This window comes from Coccomyxa subellipsoidea, assembly GCF_000258705.1.
Source record: "Coccomyxa subellipsoidea C-169, whole genome shotgun sequence".
Lineage (NCBI taxonomy): Eukaryota > Viridiplantae > Chlorophyta > Trebouxiophyceae > Coccomyxaceae > Coccomyxa > Coccomyxa subellipsoidea.
In genome coordinates, this window is record NW_005178037.1 from 992,163 (window position 1) to 1,006,199 (window position 14,037).

A 14,037-nucleotide genomic window follows, 5' to 3' on the forward strand; every position below is an offset into this window, starting at 1 on the left:
AACCATCTACTAATAATAATTATCGATCTTATCTGGTTCTTACCCGGCTTGATTTTTCTTGGTCGCAGTTTTCAGTGTACTCCATATGATGGCCGTAGTGTTTGCTGAGCAGCTTCTCCAGGGACAGCAGAAGAGACTGACAATCGAGGTCGATGGACAGCCACATCGTGTGATCTTTTCGGACGAGAACCAGTGGCGCTCCCTATTGGATTCAATTCCAGTTGGCAAGGTGCGCCGCTGCTGCTGTGAATGCTCTTAAACATTTTGGTGACGCCAATCCACACTATCATGATGAAATGACTCACCCTTTCAAGGGTTTCGGCTGCCTGCAGGGGCACAATGCAATTGCAATGCAACCTGCCTCGCAGCTTTGGTCGAGGTCACTGGAGGAGAGCGCAATGCTGCCAGATTTCACGCTGACTGGACCTCTCGAGCTCGTGCTGACTGAGGCTCAGCCCGTCAAATTGTATCTGCCTCACCATGCAGATGCTGGGCTGGTGCGGCGGATCATGCTGCAGCCGGGAGCTGCACTGACTGTGCACAATGCTCGGTCAGTCGCCCTGCGCCGGCCAGTGGATCTACCCCTGCCGCCTGACTCCTTCGTGGCGAATGTCTGGGGCCGATCTGTCAGAGGCACGGCTCCGAGTGCTTCAGACTCTCTGTCAGGTGAGCTGCTTTCCAGCGCATCTGTCAAGGGATCAGTAGGCCAACCAGCGTCCTTTGTTTATGAGAAATGTGATGCGTGATGCATCAAGATGTGTTTAAAAGAAGAAAAAGGGCCAAATGACCGGTGCTGTCGGGCAGGATTGCTGCACATGGCGCATGGTCTACAGCAGCAGGCGCTCGATCGGCTTGCATCTGCAGAGGACGCATCCAAACTGGCGGCGGTGTCTTTGGAGGTGCAGCTCAGCGGGGGTTCCTGGTTCAGGACGGCCGCGCCTGCCCCTGGGGAGGCCACCCCACAGATGAGGGTGCGGAGGAGCGTGGGCGCAGCTGATGCCATTGAGCTCAGCGTGCAGGACGCTCAGGTGGGCTGCTGCATGCCTTTCATTTGCTGGATCTATTGAAAAGTGCTTTGCATACGTGTGCACCATGGCAGTACTTTACATTGTTGCTTACACCCATGATCCTATTGTTTCTTCTTGAGATCCGTCCTGCCATCTGCCTTTGCCGGTCATCAATGTGATTATGACCAGCAAAGGCAGTGCGTGAGGTGTGTGTCAAGATTTTAAAAATGCACTGTTTTGCCCCCATGGTACTGGCCAAGGGAGAGAAATCTCTGCCCATCAGCTGACAACTCTCCCCTCATCACCATCCTCTTTCGCGTGTGACAGGTGGCAAGCAGGGGAGAGGCGGCGCTGTCGGCTACTTGGGCATGGCCGGTGCCGGTGGCGCAGCCAGCAAAGCTGCAGCGGTACGAGGCGGTACTGAAGGAGTTGCTGGCGCGGCAGGGCCTCGACGGGAGGCAGCAGCTGGACAGCCTCAGCCTGGCGGAGGTGGTTGTGGATGTGACCACTCTGCTCTCCCTTGAGTTTGAGGTCGAGCGCGAAGGCGGCCAGCAGAATGTGACACTAGGTGATGCGACCTCCCATCCTCCCACTGTTGCAAATTGATCGGTCCTGCAAACTCTTTGTTGGGCCCATCATTATCAAGCAATTTTCACAGTAGTTGAAGGGAAGTGTTACACCCAGTGTCTTGCTGCATTCTCATCAGATATCCGTGGTGTGGATGTCAAGTGCTTCTTTATGCATGGCATCGTTGGTGGGTGGATTTTGAATGGTGCACTGTTTGGCAATGCAGGGGAGGGCATGTTCAAGCTGGGCCAGGCGCCGCACGAGGTGTGGAGGGCAGTTCTGGCGCTGAAGCCGGAGGGGTCAGGCCAGGTGGCGTTTCAGCCGCTGCAGGCGCAGCTAGTGGATGCCAGCCGCAGCACAATCTCAATATCCCCCTTGGCTGAGGCCATGGCCCTGGGCAACGCCACGCTGCCCGAGGACATGCACTTTGTGTACCCCAGCATGACGTGAGGGGGCCGGCACTACCGCTGCGAGCGAGCCGCCGACGTTGTCTGTGATGTTTAAGGAGACTGGTTGGGCACCATTGGATCCGATGAGTCATCCATATGGATGATTATCAGGTGCAGGCTGCCACATGATGTCTCCTCGATCTGTACCGTACAGATCGAGGAGGTGACATGGCTCTGTCATTTTGTGCACTTATTGTCCTATTATGGTCACCGGTCATGGTCACCAGACATTTCTGCAGTATGTACAACTTGTATTGGACGATCATCGACAGTTATGACTGGTTGTTTGGAATCCCTGTCAAAGTACTTTGACTATAGTAGCTACTTTGACTAGTCTTTACCTCAAAGACCTCCTGAAGTAGTGCAAAGCAGAAGGCCGCCTTCAAGCGGCTAATTTGCTGGCAGCCAGCAGTGCACATGACTTGATGCAAATCATGAGCTTGTAATTCGAGTGAATCACAGAAAGAATGGAAGGAAGGAAGGAAAGAATTACATCACTCCCAGCCGCCTAGGGCTGACTGGATGAACTGGCAGCATCCAAATAATCAAAACAATCCATCACAAAATGTGCAACACCGACAATGTCCAACTGCCACATGAACTGTTGCATGGTCACGATGGCCGCACCAAATAAACCAGAGTATCTATTACGAAAGAATGAGGGCAACAAGCAAAATGTCTTGGCTGTCAAATCCTTTCTTCAAACCCTGCATAACTCCGTGAGTTTTGGTTTGGCAGTCCCTGTCTGATGTAATAGGGTTGCACCATCTTTCCCTCTAGGCCTTCCTCTACATATATATAACTCCGGGCGTGGCCGAGAGCGTGGCCGGACTCAAGCGAGCTGCTCCTGCTCGCGCGCTGCTCCCGGGCGAACAAAACGCTTAAGGCAATCTACCATTGATTCATCCTTTGATGACCAAATCCGTTGGTGATCAGGATCCTGTCCCGACAGCAGGCTGCCCGCTTTGTCCGGCGCGGCTGATGTGACCGCTGCAGGAGAGGGTATCGGGGAGAGCCATGGTGCTGCTTGACAGGCAGTACTTCGTTCCTGATGACTCTTTGCCGGCAGACCTCAATCAGGATGATGAAGTCTGGCATCTTGACTCTACTGGCGAGGTGTTTGCGGAGTACACCGACTATCTCAGGCAGCTCTACCTGACAAGGTCAAGACAGTGGGCCAGTGTGTACACTGGGGTTTGCAACCTCACGTACGATGAAGCCGTACGCGAGGATGAAAGGGGTCGGGCTCTAGCCAGCAAGGTATGACCGCTGGAAGCGCTATTCACCGTTCGTTCAGAGCCCAGTACAAAGTGTGGGGTAATCCAACTAATCTTGTGTCTTCTGGTTGGCAGTTTCCAGCTGAGCTGGAAGAATTTGCGTTGGGCCTGGTGCATCACAGCGTTCTGAGACTTGACGACCTCATAGACTACATACATGACGCTGTAAAGCCCCGGGCAATAGCAACGCAAGGCAGGGACAATGACCTCCAACCAGAAAAGCTCAAGCATCCTGCCCCTCGACCTGTGATCCGCTGTTGGCTGTTTGAGGTGAGCTTACCGTCTTGTGGCTTGCTTCCTGATCTGCGTGCACTCGCCAAGTTCCAGATAACTAGATGCTTGGACACCATCAGCCCTGCTCGTGATGCATCTGTTATTATTATGCAGGTGGCTGTCCACGAACAGGTCGGGGGCTGCCAGAACTTCTGGATGGCCAAAGACGAGTTTGTCGATCGGTATGGATTGGCAAGGGAGATCCCCTTGGACGTCCAGGAGCTGCTGGCTGTGGCCAGGGCCAGACAGAAGCCCAGGAGGGGTGGAGGTGAGCACCTTCCATCGGCAAAAAATTCCGTGCAATGCAATTTTTCCAATTCGAACCTTATTGAACCACCAAGAATCACCCACTGCATCCAACAACGTTTTTTCTTAAAAGCTGATCTGCGCCTGATTGCAAGGTCTAAATAAACATAGAGCACTTTTATTGTGACGAAGTCGATCTGTGGCTGCTATTTAGATGCATGCATGAACTTAAGCATTCGTCAGAAAGAGAATGGGCCATGCCTGCGATAACAGCAGTATAGGATGTTGGCTGATGGAGGCTGTGGTGGGCGCAGGCGCTGCGCGCAAGAGGGCCAAGCTGGTGGAGTCGGCGTCCGTGAGAGCCGTGAGCGAGGCGCCGAGCGAGAACAACAGCATGGACATCGGCATGTTGCCAGCTGGCGCTGATGACATGAGCGATGGCGAGCTGCCCAGCTGGCGAGGAAACCAACCCGTCGAGGCACCCTCCACCCCGGCCGCTGATGAGCCCGTGCCCACAGTCGAGGTGTGCGCCCATGCAGCCCATCAATACCCTCCTGTGTGGCCTGACTCTTGCACATCTCTGCTCTGCACGATGTAAAAGGGTTGCCCCCCTCATTGAACACCGGAGGGATACAAGATGCACATTGACAAAGAAAGCCAGGAGCCTCAGGGAAGAAAAGAGCAGCCTCTGCAGTGTCTGGGGGCGCGTCAGAGCTCAGCATCACAAATGCAGACTTGGGAATGCTGAAGTGGACTCAAAAAAAATGCCATTGCGTTCTAGGCTGCTTCAATCAACCAAGCAGTGTGGGTTATTGTGCAGGAGGAGGAGAAGAGGTATCGCCCCGGGACAAACAAATACATCGCGTTCCAGGTGCTCAAGGAGGCCGGCCCCAAGGGCCTGACGGTGCCGCAGATCATGGAGGCCAGCAGGCAAGCTGGCATGAAGGAGTTCGACGAGACCGCCAAGCGCGTCATCCAGTTCGTGCGTGTCGTTACCCTCTCCTTTGCTATGACTTCTCCCCTGTGTCTGGGCAAGCTTGGTGTTTTGCTGACAGTCAACTCTCCTTGCCTGCTCGCTGCACCTGCCCCTTGCTGCGCGTGATGATACCATTTTACTGCTGAAGAGCACTGCAGGCTCTCGTGCGGCTTACAGGGTTTTTTTTTAATTATATAACACAAAAGGGATGTGAGCGCCAAGGAGTCAGCTCAGGGATGGATATGGTGCAGGCATTGGCGAGCGACCCGGGGTTTGTGAGGGTGAGCAAGGGGCTGTACACACTGCGTGCGCTGGCACCCGTGGTGGAGCGTGCAGCGGTGCTGCCCACCAAGCCCAAGGGGCAGCGCACGACGCGCCCGCCGCCGCCGCGCTTCGACCCGAGCGCCTTCCCGGAGCCGCCCGCGCCGCCGCCGGCCGCCGACGACGGCCAGGGCGCGGATGACAACGCCACCGTGCCAGTGGACTTCCTGGACGGCAGCTCCGTGCTCGCGCCGCTGCCGGCCGATGCCGACCCCTACCAGGACGTGCTCATCGAGGAGGAGTACCTGGAAGAGGAGGACCTCGAAGCCGTCTCCAACGTGCGCGCGCCCCTTGCTGTGCCGGCAGATCATGCTGCCTTCTGGATGCTTGCACCAACCATTTCTCGACACTTTTGGCTGAGCAGGACAGACTGCTAGATTCACGCTTGTTCATTTTCGTCTGGCCAGTGTCCTGCACGTCGACTGCTAGAGTGCCCATACTGGCCTTTCGCCGCGCATGCAAGGTGCAACCAGGGGTAAAGCATGCGGCATCTGGGAGACCAAACAAGGAGGTTCTTGCTGTCGACTGACGGCAGGCGGTGCGACCGCAGGCGGAGAACTTTGCGCGCAAGAGCGGGGCGGCGATGGACAACGCGCTGGCGCGGCTGCACAAGGCGGAGGAGGACGTGGCGGCCCTTCGCGAGGCCATCAAGGCGGCGCAGGCCAAGGCGCGCGCGACGCCCAAGAAGCGCAAGAAGGGCGAGGAGGACCCGGCCGCCGCGCCCTGCTTCGAGGTCAGCGCCGAGGAGCGTGCGTACAAGGGCGACCCCAACGACCGCAAGCAGATCGTCAAGCACCGCCAGCGCATGAAGGTGCGCACTGGCACGCGCCTTTACCTCCCCCTTTGCTCTTGCCTTTTGCTCCTTGCAGGCGCTTGATTGCTGTGCTGCCTGTTTTGACTACATGTCTCGCATTACCAGTCCCTTACTAGAGAGGGGTGGCAGATTGAAGCTACCTCTTCAGCCCTGCTGCATCGTTGGTAGCATCCAGAGAGTTTCAGCAGCATGCTTTCTTTGCCCAAGAGCAATGTTGCCCCGAAAAGCTCCTGCAAGCGATCTGTGCTTTCGTTGCTTCCTTCAATGCTACTCACACGCTGCCATTGCTTACCAAGGACACAGGAGTGTGGATGATTGTGCTGGTTGCAAGAAATTGGCCTGTCGCTTGAGCTTTTCTGCGCTTTCACACAGGAGCTGGATGAGGAGATGGAGAGCAGGAAGCAGGCGTGGCTGAAGAAGCAGCGCAGCGCGCGGGACCGGTCGCGCGGGGCGCAGAGCAAGGAGGTGCAGGCGCTCAACCGGCAGCTGCAGGCCGCGCTGCAGGTCCTCGACGTCGAGCGCTACCATGCCGCCGCCTGCGAGGAGGCCGCCATGGCCGCCGACCGCGCCCTCCACAAGTCAGTTCCCTCCTACTTCTGTTTCAACCCTCAACCCTCAACTGCACCCTAATTCTCTTTTCCTTCTGTCTTTGACTCCCAGCACCCAAGAGTCGCTATAAAGACTCATAATGGGCTGACAGGTATGCAAAACTCTGGTGGATATTATTTGTCAGAAGCTCTCAAGAGCCCCTCTTTTCACAATGGCAATACAAATCTGCAATATGGCCCCTTGGGCTGCCCTTGGGAGCCGCAGTTTCCCTTACGAGTGCCTTCATCATTACCAGTGCACTTTGAGCGATTCAGATGCCCCGCAAACAGTACAAAAGCTCACGATAAATCAACAGTGGCTTAGTAGCAAAACCCCCATTCGGAGGGTGTGGTTATTGGATATTGACCCCAGACTGTTGTGTGGGTGCAGGAAGGGCGGCGGGCGGTGGCGGGGCCGCGAGGGGGACGAGAGGGACACGGTGCGCTCAGCAGAGCGCGAGGAGAGGGAACGCCGCCGGGCCGAGGCGCGCCGTTACCCCATCGACGACACCGAGCTGCTCGCCGAGCTGCGCGAGAAAGCCTACGTCGAAGGCACGCCCTTTCCCGCCCCTTCTACCCTGTCCTTGTTGCAAGGACACCTGTTGCTGACCTCTGCATTGCTCGGGTGCCTCCTTATCGACGACATCAGCATGCATTGCAGCGCTGCATTGCAGACACTGGCTGCTCTGCGGTAACATATCGCAGGATTGAGGGCAGGCTTGGCCGATTAGTTGCGCGCATTCGACGCAGCCGCTGCACCAAATTTACACACAGAAGGTGTGAATATCTTGCGAAAGATTAATATTGGTGCAGGCGGGGAGATGCCGGCAGAGGACGTGCCGACGGCGGAGATAGTGCCGATGGACGACGCCGCGAGCGAGGCGCTGTCGCGTACGATGTATGTGGCGGACTTCGCGTCGCAGTTCTGCGAGCTGCTGGCCGTGCGGCCGGTGGGCTACCAGGAGCTGCAGGCCGCCATCGTCGGCAACGGGAGCGCCGCCACTCGCGAGCCGCTCTGGGAGATCTACGAGGGGCTCATGCGCTTCCTGCTCAACGTGCGCCGTCCCTTGCCTTCCCCTTCCCCGTTGCCGGATGCATGCTCTGATGTGAGATTGTGTTTCGAGAAAAATTGCAGTCAGCACCTGACACGCTTCCAAAATATTCTCATGTCCACAAATGTGGGACACAATTTCTCCATTGCCGCCGATGCATGCTCTGATGGGAGACTCTGTTTCAAATGGTTGTATGGTCAGCACACCACACCCTTCTCATGTCTGCATATTTGTGAGACACCAACAATCATCCCTCGAGGGCTGATGCATTATCTGCCGCTGAGTTTTACAAACTTGACGGGGATGGGTGTGAAAATTTTGTGTGTGATGTGGTGCAGAACACGACGGGGCGGACAGAGCGGAGGTGGCTGAACTGCCTGGGCCTGGCGACGTGGCCGGAGGTGGTGCGGCGCTACTGCCTCTTCCACCCGGCCAAGCACCAGGACGCCATCATCACCGACGCCGCCAGTGCGCCCCTTCTTCCCCTCTTCTTACCTCCCTGCACATGCACACACATGCATGCCTGCAATGCAAGGGGACGGTAAAAGAGTCCAACGGCCAGCGCAAATCAATTCGATTCTGCCCATGCATGCAGAAAAGGCATGCACTATATTACGGCTGTGCACAATAAAACGCTGTAATCAACTCTGTGTCGCGCTGAGCTGCGCAGTCAGCTCCCACAGCTGCCATTGGCTGTCTAGGATTGCACAGGGCAGTTGGCTTACTACACCCTGTGATTTGGCAGGTATGCTGGGGGAGCGGGGTGCGGAGGAGGTTCCGGAGGAGCTGCACAGGGAGCTGCTGTGCCACCTGTGCAACGAGGCGCTGGACCGTGAGCCGCTGCGGGCGCTCCTGGCCGCGCGCATGGAGAATGCCGAGGGCGTAAAGAAAGTAATGCGCGAGGCCGCCGCCGGCGACAAGGGCAAGATGAAGGCGAGCTGCTTCGCCCTTTTATCTTGTGCTTTCCCCTTTCTTGCACTTAGGGCGGTGTCCTTTTCACAGTCTATACAGGAGCTTGGTCAAGGCCCGAGCTGTCTTTGCTGAAGCCTGGCAAGTAGTGGTCATCATTATCGCTTACTTCTCCGCAAGAGCGTAATAGAAATTGCAGGGGTGTCTCTGCCACAGTAATGTATCCGTTGCTCGCGGTTGTACAGATGTGCCATGCAAATTTTGTTGTGCTCCTGCGGCCAGGAATCGGTTGATCATAATGATCCAGGTTCATGAAGTCTCAGTCGCTCTGCTGCCAACATGCGATTGTGATGCCCACGCAATCATCTGTTCGCCTCCTTAACCACATATTATGCAAGGAAATGCGTGGCAAAGGAGCGAGCTAGGTACCTGCTTGAGAAAGCCATCCATGGTGAGCCGGACTTGCTTTACAACTACAGATCCTCTTGATAGCATGTTTTTATGCAGGGTCTCATTGAGGCGGAGAAGGAGCAGCGCAAGAGGAAGCGGGCGGAGGGCAAGCACAAGAGCTTTGTGGAGGAGGAGGACAAGCCCAAGCTGGAGGACCTGGAGGCCGACTACGCCGCCACCGAAAACGGCGACTCAGGCCTCGGCGACAGACGGTCAGTCACCCCTCTGCACCTCTCCTTACACAGATCAATACTGCCTACGTTGCATCCCATGATGCCCGGCATGCATGCACGTTCCTGTGACGCGTCTTGTGATGCATCCGCACCTTCTTGTTTCTTTCTGGCGCATCCAGCGAGAAGCACTCTGGTTGCCTTGATGTATCAAAACTGCAGTGCGGAGGGTAGGTTTACAGCTGTGTTGTGATAGACGGGCTTGTCTCTACACAGGATGTCAAGGGCACGGTCAGGCAGCGAGGCGTTGGCGGAGGAGAGCGGTGGCGATGTGGGGGACCCGGGGGAGATGCAGTGGGAGGCGGGGGACCAGCGGCGCAAGGGCAAGGGCAGCGACAAACGCTCCAAGGCCGACGCCGACCGAGCACACGCCCGCGAGCTCGCCGAGGCAGAGGAGGCTGTTGCCAGGTGGGTGTTCCTCACGTGGACGCCGAACTGTCCGTCCTACTGCTGCTTGGCCTCGTTGACCTGACCATGCTGACCGCCCCTCGTTGTTGGCTCGCACTTTGATACATATCTGCTGCGAAAATGAGTAGATTTGGGCATCCTTAATCTGCTAGAAATGGGTCCTCTTGGCCCTCACAGGGGCTGACTCACTGGCAAAGGATGCAGTGCATGGTCCTTCATCATGCGCACGGGAACATTTGAGAAGCACGCTCTGCACACATCTGCTACTGAGCTTTCCGCTGCTTAAGAATGCAGCGAGCTTGTTGCCATGCATGCTACCGGTAGATGAGCCCTTTTTTGCGTGAGTGCAGGCGACAGGAGGAGTTTGAGCGGGAGCTGGAGCGGTGCAGCGTTCGGCGTGCGCCCCTGGGCTGGGACCGCGCGCACCGGCGCTACTGGTGGGGCCTGGCGGGCGAGCGTGCCTGCATCTACACCGAGGACGGAGAGGGCCGCATCGGCCGCATGACCGCGCCCGACCAGCTGGCAGCGCTCATGGCCGTCCTTGACACGCGCGGCTGCCGCGAGGCCGGCCTCCTTGCCTCCTGCGAAAAGGTGCGCGTGCAAACTGCTGCCCATATATCATACCTGATGTGCTGCACTGTCCGGCCCCGTTATTGGTGTGGGGTTCATATCTCCCGCCTTCTAGTGTGACTTGTCGGCCACACTACTCCGAACTTAACTGGCCCTTTGCCTCTCCTTAAGCCATGATACTGCCCTGTGCTCATTGACATTGTCTGAACTTGCAAATCTCTTAGAACGTCCGGCTTTGCAAGCAGTACACCTTTCTATTGCCTTTGAGTGATGCTTGTTTTGAAGTCGCTTCTCCTTGCATGCACAGGCGTACAATGCCATAGCGCTTGGCATGAAGCGAGCAGCGTCGGCGTCGGGCGGCCGCAGCGGCACAGAGAACGGCGATGTGGTTGCTCCGCCGCGTCCGCAGGCCCTTCGCAGCAGCAAGCGCGACCGCGGGCAGCCGGAGCACTACGACCCATCCCAAGACGGCCGCAGCGTCCAGCTCTCCGCTTCACAGCAGCGCCCTGCGGTACGAGCCCTGAGCCACCATCTGCACTGCCACCGTCCAGATCTCGCATATCCAGCGTTACAGCTGAGTGGTCTGAGTGGTGATTAAGACAGTGGTTGGAGCCATTGGAGGGAGCAGCCAGCATTAGTCGCATAGTGCATGCAAGGCCACCCAGAGCACAACTCTCCTGCTGGAATGCATATAGTTGAAGCCCTGGGGCATTTGAGAAGCACGGTGGGGCAATGGTGCATGAATTGGAAAGAAAAAATATTGGCTTCGGGATGTGACTGCATGTATTGAAACCTGAGAGAGCTGTGTGCATGGAGCAGTCGCTGCCGGGCGTGGAGGGGCTGGCGATAGCGACGAGCGTGCAGTTCATGCTGGACCTGCAGCGCAATGCCTTTGACAACGAGATCGAGCCGGGCCCGTCCTGCACGGGCGGCTGGAAGCCCTGGCTGCAGGCCGTCAAAGCCGCCGGCCAGGGCCACCTGCCCCCTGGCACACCTGCAGGCATGCACCCCCTCCTCTCTACCTGAGCACCTCACCTCGATCGTTTGTCAGAGTTGCAAGATGATGCCTGGCTTGGGAACAAGGTGGCGCTTTTGGACCAATTCTTGTGAAAATAATAAAGAATATCAATGTTAGCATGTGTGCAAGCGATGATGCTGCATCTTGTCTCACTCTTCTGCAGGATTGGGCATGGTGCTTGCCTCTGTTGGGATTGCAGGCTGATGCATGGCTCAGATAAGAGTGGGGACAAGTTTGGTGGGAGGCATGAAGTTTGAAATTCAATGGTGTTGTGTGCAGGCCAGGGCGACTTGGTGTCGCAGCTGCGTGAGGCGATGAAGGGGCGGCTGATCCAGATGGAGGAGGCCCTGTTCATAGCGTCCGGGCAGCGCTTTGAGCCCGAGTCCGAGGCCGCCGCCGAAGCCCTCTTCCTCTCCGGTGCGCATTTGCCTCCGCTCTTTCTTGCATTGATCACTTGGAATTTGCTGAAGTGACTGACAAGTCACAGTGTCATTCTACCGTAAATGGACTGGTATTTGACGGTCCAGCTGGTCAACACTTTTATGGCCGACATGCAGTGTCGTTAGCCGCGGCAGTGCTGGTGCAATTTGTGATAATGAAATTGTTATGTACGTGTGCGCAGGGGCTGGGGGCGATCGTGAGGGCTCTGAGGAGAGGCCGACCGATGCCGACGCGGCAGCGGCGGCCGACGCGAACGGGAACGCCAGCGGAGACCCGGCGGCGGAGCAGCCGCCGGCAGACGCCGAGGCGGACGCGGAGGGCCCCGAGGGTCCCAGCCCGGCCAAGCCCACGGGCGGCGGCCTGCGCATGTGGCGCGCCGCCCGCGACCGCGCCGCCTGGAAGGCCGACGTCCTGCATGTGCGCATCCCTTGAATTTTCTGACAGCCCCTTTTTGCCCCTGGCTATGGACTTCTCAGCGCAGCAATGAAGTGCAATGTTTGAAAAGTTTCGAGTTTCAAAGACTCTTAACCTCTTGATGACTATCCGGCATGGCTGCTGTGCCTCTCCCGGCACCAGCTGGTGCCGATGGAGGGTGTTAAGAGCTGAGAGAGGGTCAGTTGGGCTGGTGTTTGAGGTGGGTGATGGGTGCGTGCAGGCCAAGACGTCTGCGAGGATGGCGTACAGCGCGGTGGCGCTGACAATAGTGAGCTACCCGCTGCTGGACAAGATCGAGGCCATGCGGATGGCGCCCCCGCCCAAGCCCAAGAGCGGTGGCGTCACCGCCGAGCTCGAAGCCGCCGCTGCTGCCGGCGCCGCTGCGGCAGCCGCCGCCCTCAAGGGTGAATTTCCTGCTCTCAAATACCGCGCTGTCGCTGGTTTGAGCCTGCAATTGTGCATCGAGGGAGGATGCCTTGCCACCCTGATCGTGTTGCCTTGAACCGTTGTCCCCTTGTCGCTGTATTGCCGTCGCCACTTACGATACTTCAGAGAGATTTGTCTATGGATGCGAATGATGATGCTAAGCTGGCCCCTGATTCTGACTGACATGTGTCGCTGTGCTGCGCAGCTGCCTCGGCCAAGGGGAAGAAGAAGGGTGAGCTGGACGATGAGCTGGACAAGATCAACACCAGAAACAGGGCCACACGTCGGTAGCTGTGCCAGCCGAACGCCAAATGGGATGCAGGGTGAATAGGCAGTGGAGATAACCTCACATGGGGATCACCTTCACATGGCATGGATGGGCACATCTGCCTGTCCTGCAGGCCCTTGCCATCGGATAGTCTTGGTTTGTTGAACGGGATGGGACATGCAAAAAGGACGAGCAAAGGTTGATGGGAGCTTCCCCTACTTGTGTTGTAATGTATCTGTGTGGTTGGGAGAGCGCTCAGTCTCGTGACCGTGGCTGCTTGATTGCTCTCTGGTTGGTCCTGCTGGTTTGGCTGTCCTCTGTACGGTAGTTGGCAAACAATGCTTATGTAGCCAGTAGGGCAGCTGTTGTGCAATCTTGAATGGTCAGCCAGCCCGTGTATATTCTTCTGTCTCTGGGAGTGAAAATTTTCTGTTCATGCAGCAGCATTGCAGATCTAGATATCTTTTAATAATTTGTACGCAAGCTATGCAGGTACTGCGCATGCTCCAGCCGGTGCAGCTAGCTAGCCGCCAATCAGCTCATGAGTCACAATAATAATGATCACGAGACAATTCTACAATTTATGAGTGGGATTAGCAAGTCGTGCTACGCCTTCCCAAGAGATGCATCGTACAGCAGCCCCTCAAATAAAGAGTACTCTTGGTGCAAGGAGTCCAGCATGCTTCCAATATTAGTCATGACTCCAAGGTTGGACAGATGCAGAGTCAGATGCATTGCAGACCATCCTGGGCCGATGGCCTCCAATTGGTGCCAGCAACTGCCCCAAACATGATTCTGGACCTGATCTGTTCATCACGTTTACGAGTGTCGCTGCGATCGTGGATTTTGACGTCAATTTAGTGGTTCACCGAGTAAGTCAGCACCGGAGATTACTGAGCCGCAGTGAAACTCTATTGAACGGAAGACAGGTGCTTCTGCATTAGAATCTCATGCATCTTTTCCTGCTGCTGCGCATTCAATTGACTGGTTGTGGGGAAATGGGGAGCGTATTCAGACTTTGATCTAGAAACCTAGATGGCTTCACTTTGTGCATTCTGCTTCAAAAGCTAAGCTCGTAGAACAATGCTGCTGCAGGATTCGTCTTATGACAGGATGTCAGAGAATGAATCTGCTGCAAATGGTCTGGAAGTCCCGGAGTCAGTTGGGCACACATTGCCAGCCAAGTGTCCTTGCGCAGTTGGGCCAGGGTGTCAGGCATCTGCAGAGTATCAGCTGAGATCAAGCTGTAACGTATCGATATCGTCGAAGGATGTTCAAGATCAGGTGACGAGAGTGCATGGCAAATGTGTGCT

At 56.5% G+C, this 14,037-nt stretch overlaps 2 protein-coding genes across 2 annotated transcripts; both read left to right on the forward strand.

Moving 5' to 3' along the window:
• Positions 1 to 398: 398 nt before the first annotated feature.
• Positions 399 to 2,024, forward strand: COCSUDRAFT_41339 (hypothetical protein; the record flags this gene model as incomplete). Its single annotated transcript, XM_005648503.1, has 4 exons — positions 399 to 666; positions 805 to 1,028; positions 1,335 to 1,575; positions 1,801 to 2,024. 4 exons carry the CDS (start codon positions 399 to 401, stop codon positions 2,022 to 2,024), a joined length of 957 nt encoding a protein of 318 aa, XP_005648560.1.
• Positions 2,025 to 8,346: 6,322 nt separating this feature from the next.
• COCSUDRAFT_65699 (hypothetical protein) lies at positions 8,347 to 11,487 on the forward strand (the record flags this gene model as incomplete). The annotated part of the gene is made up of 7 exons (XM_005648504.1): positions 8,347 to 8,502; positions 8,986 to 9,140; positions 9,375 to 9,566; positions 9,917 to 10,157; positions 10,444 to 10,647; positions 10,956 to 11,136; positions 11,434 to 11,487. Coding segments are annotated over exons 1-7 (1,095 nt in total), but the record flags the coding sequence as incomplete, so codon positions are not given.
• Positions 11,488 to 14,037: the final 2,550 nt, after the last annotated feature.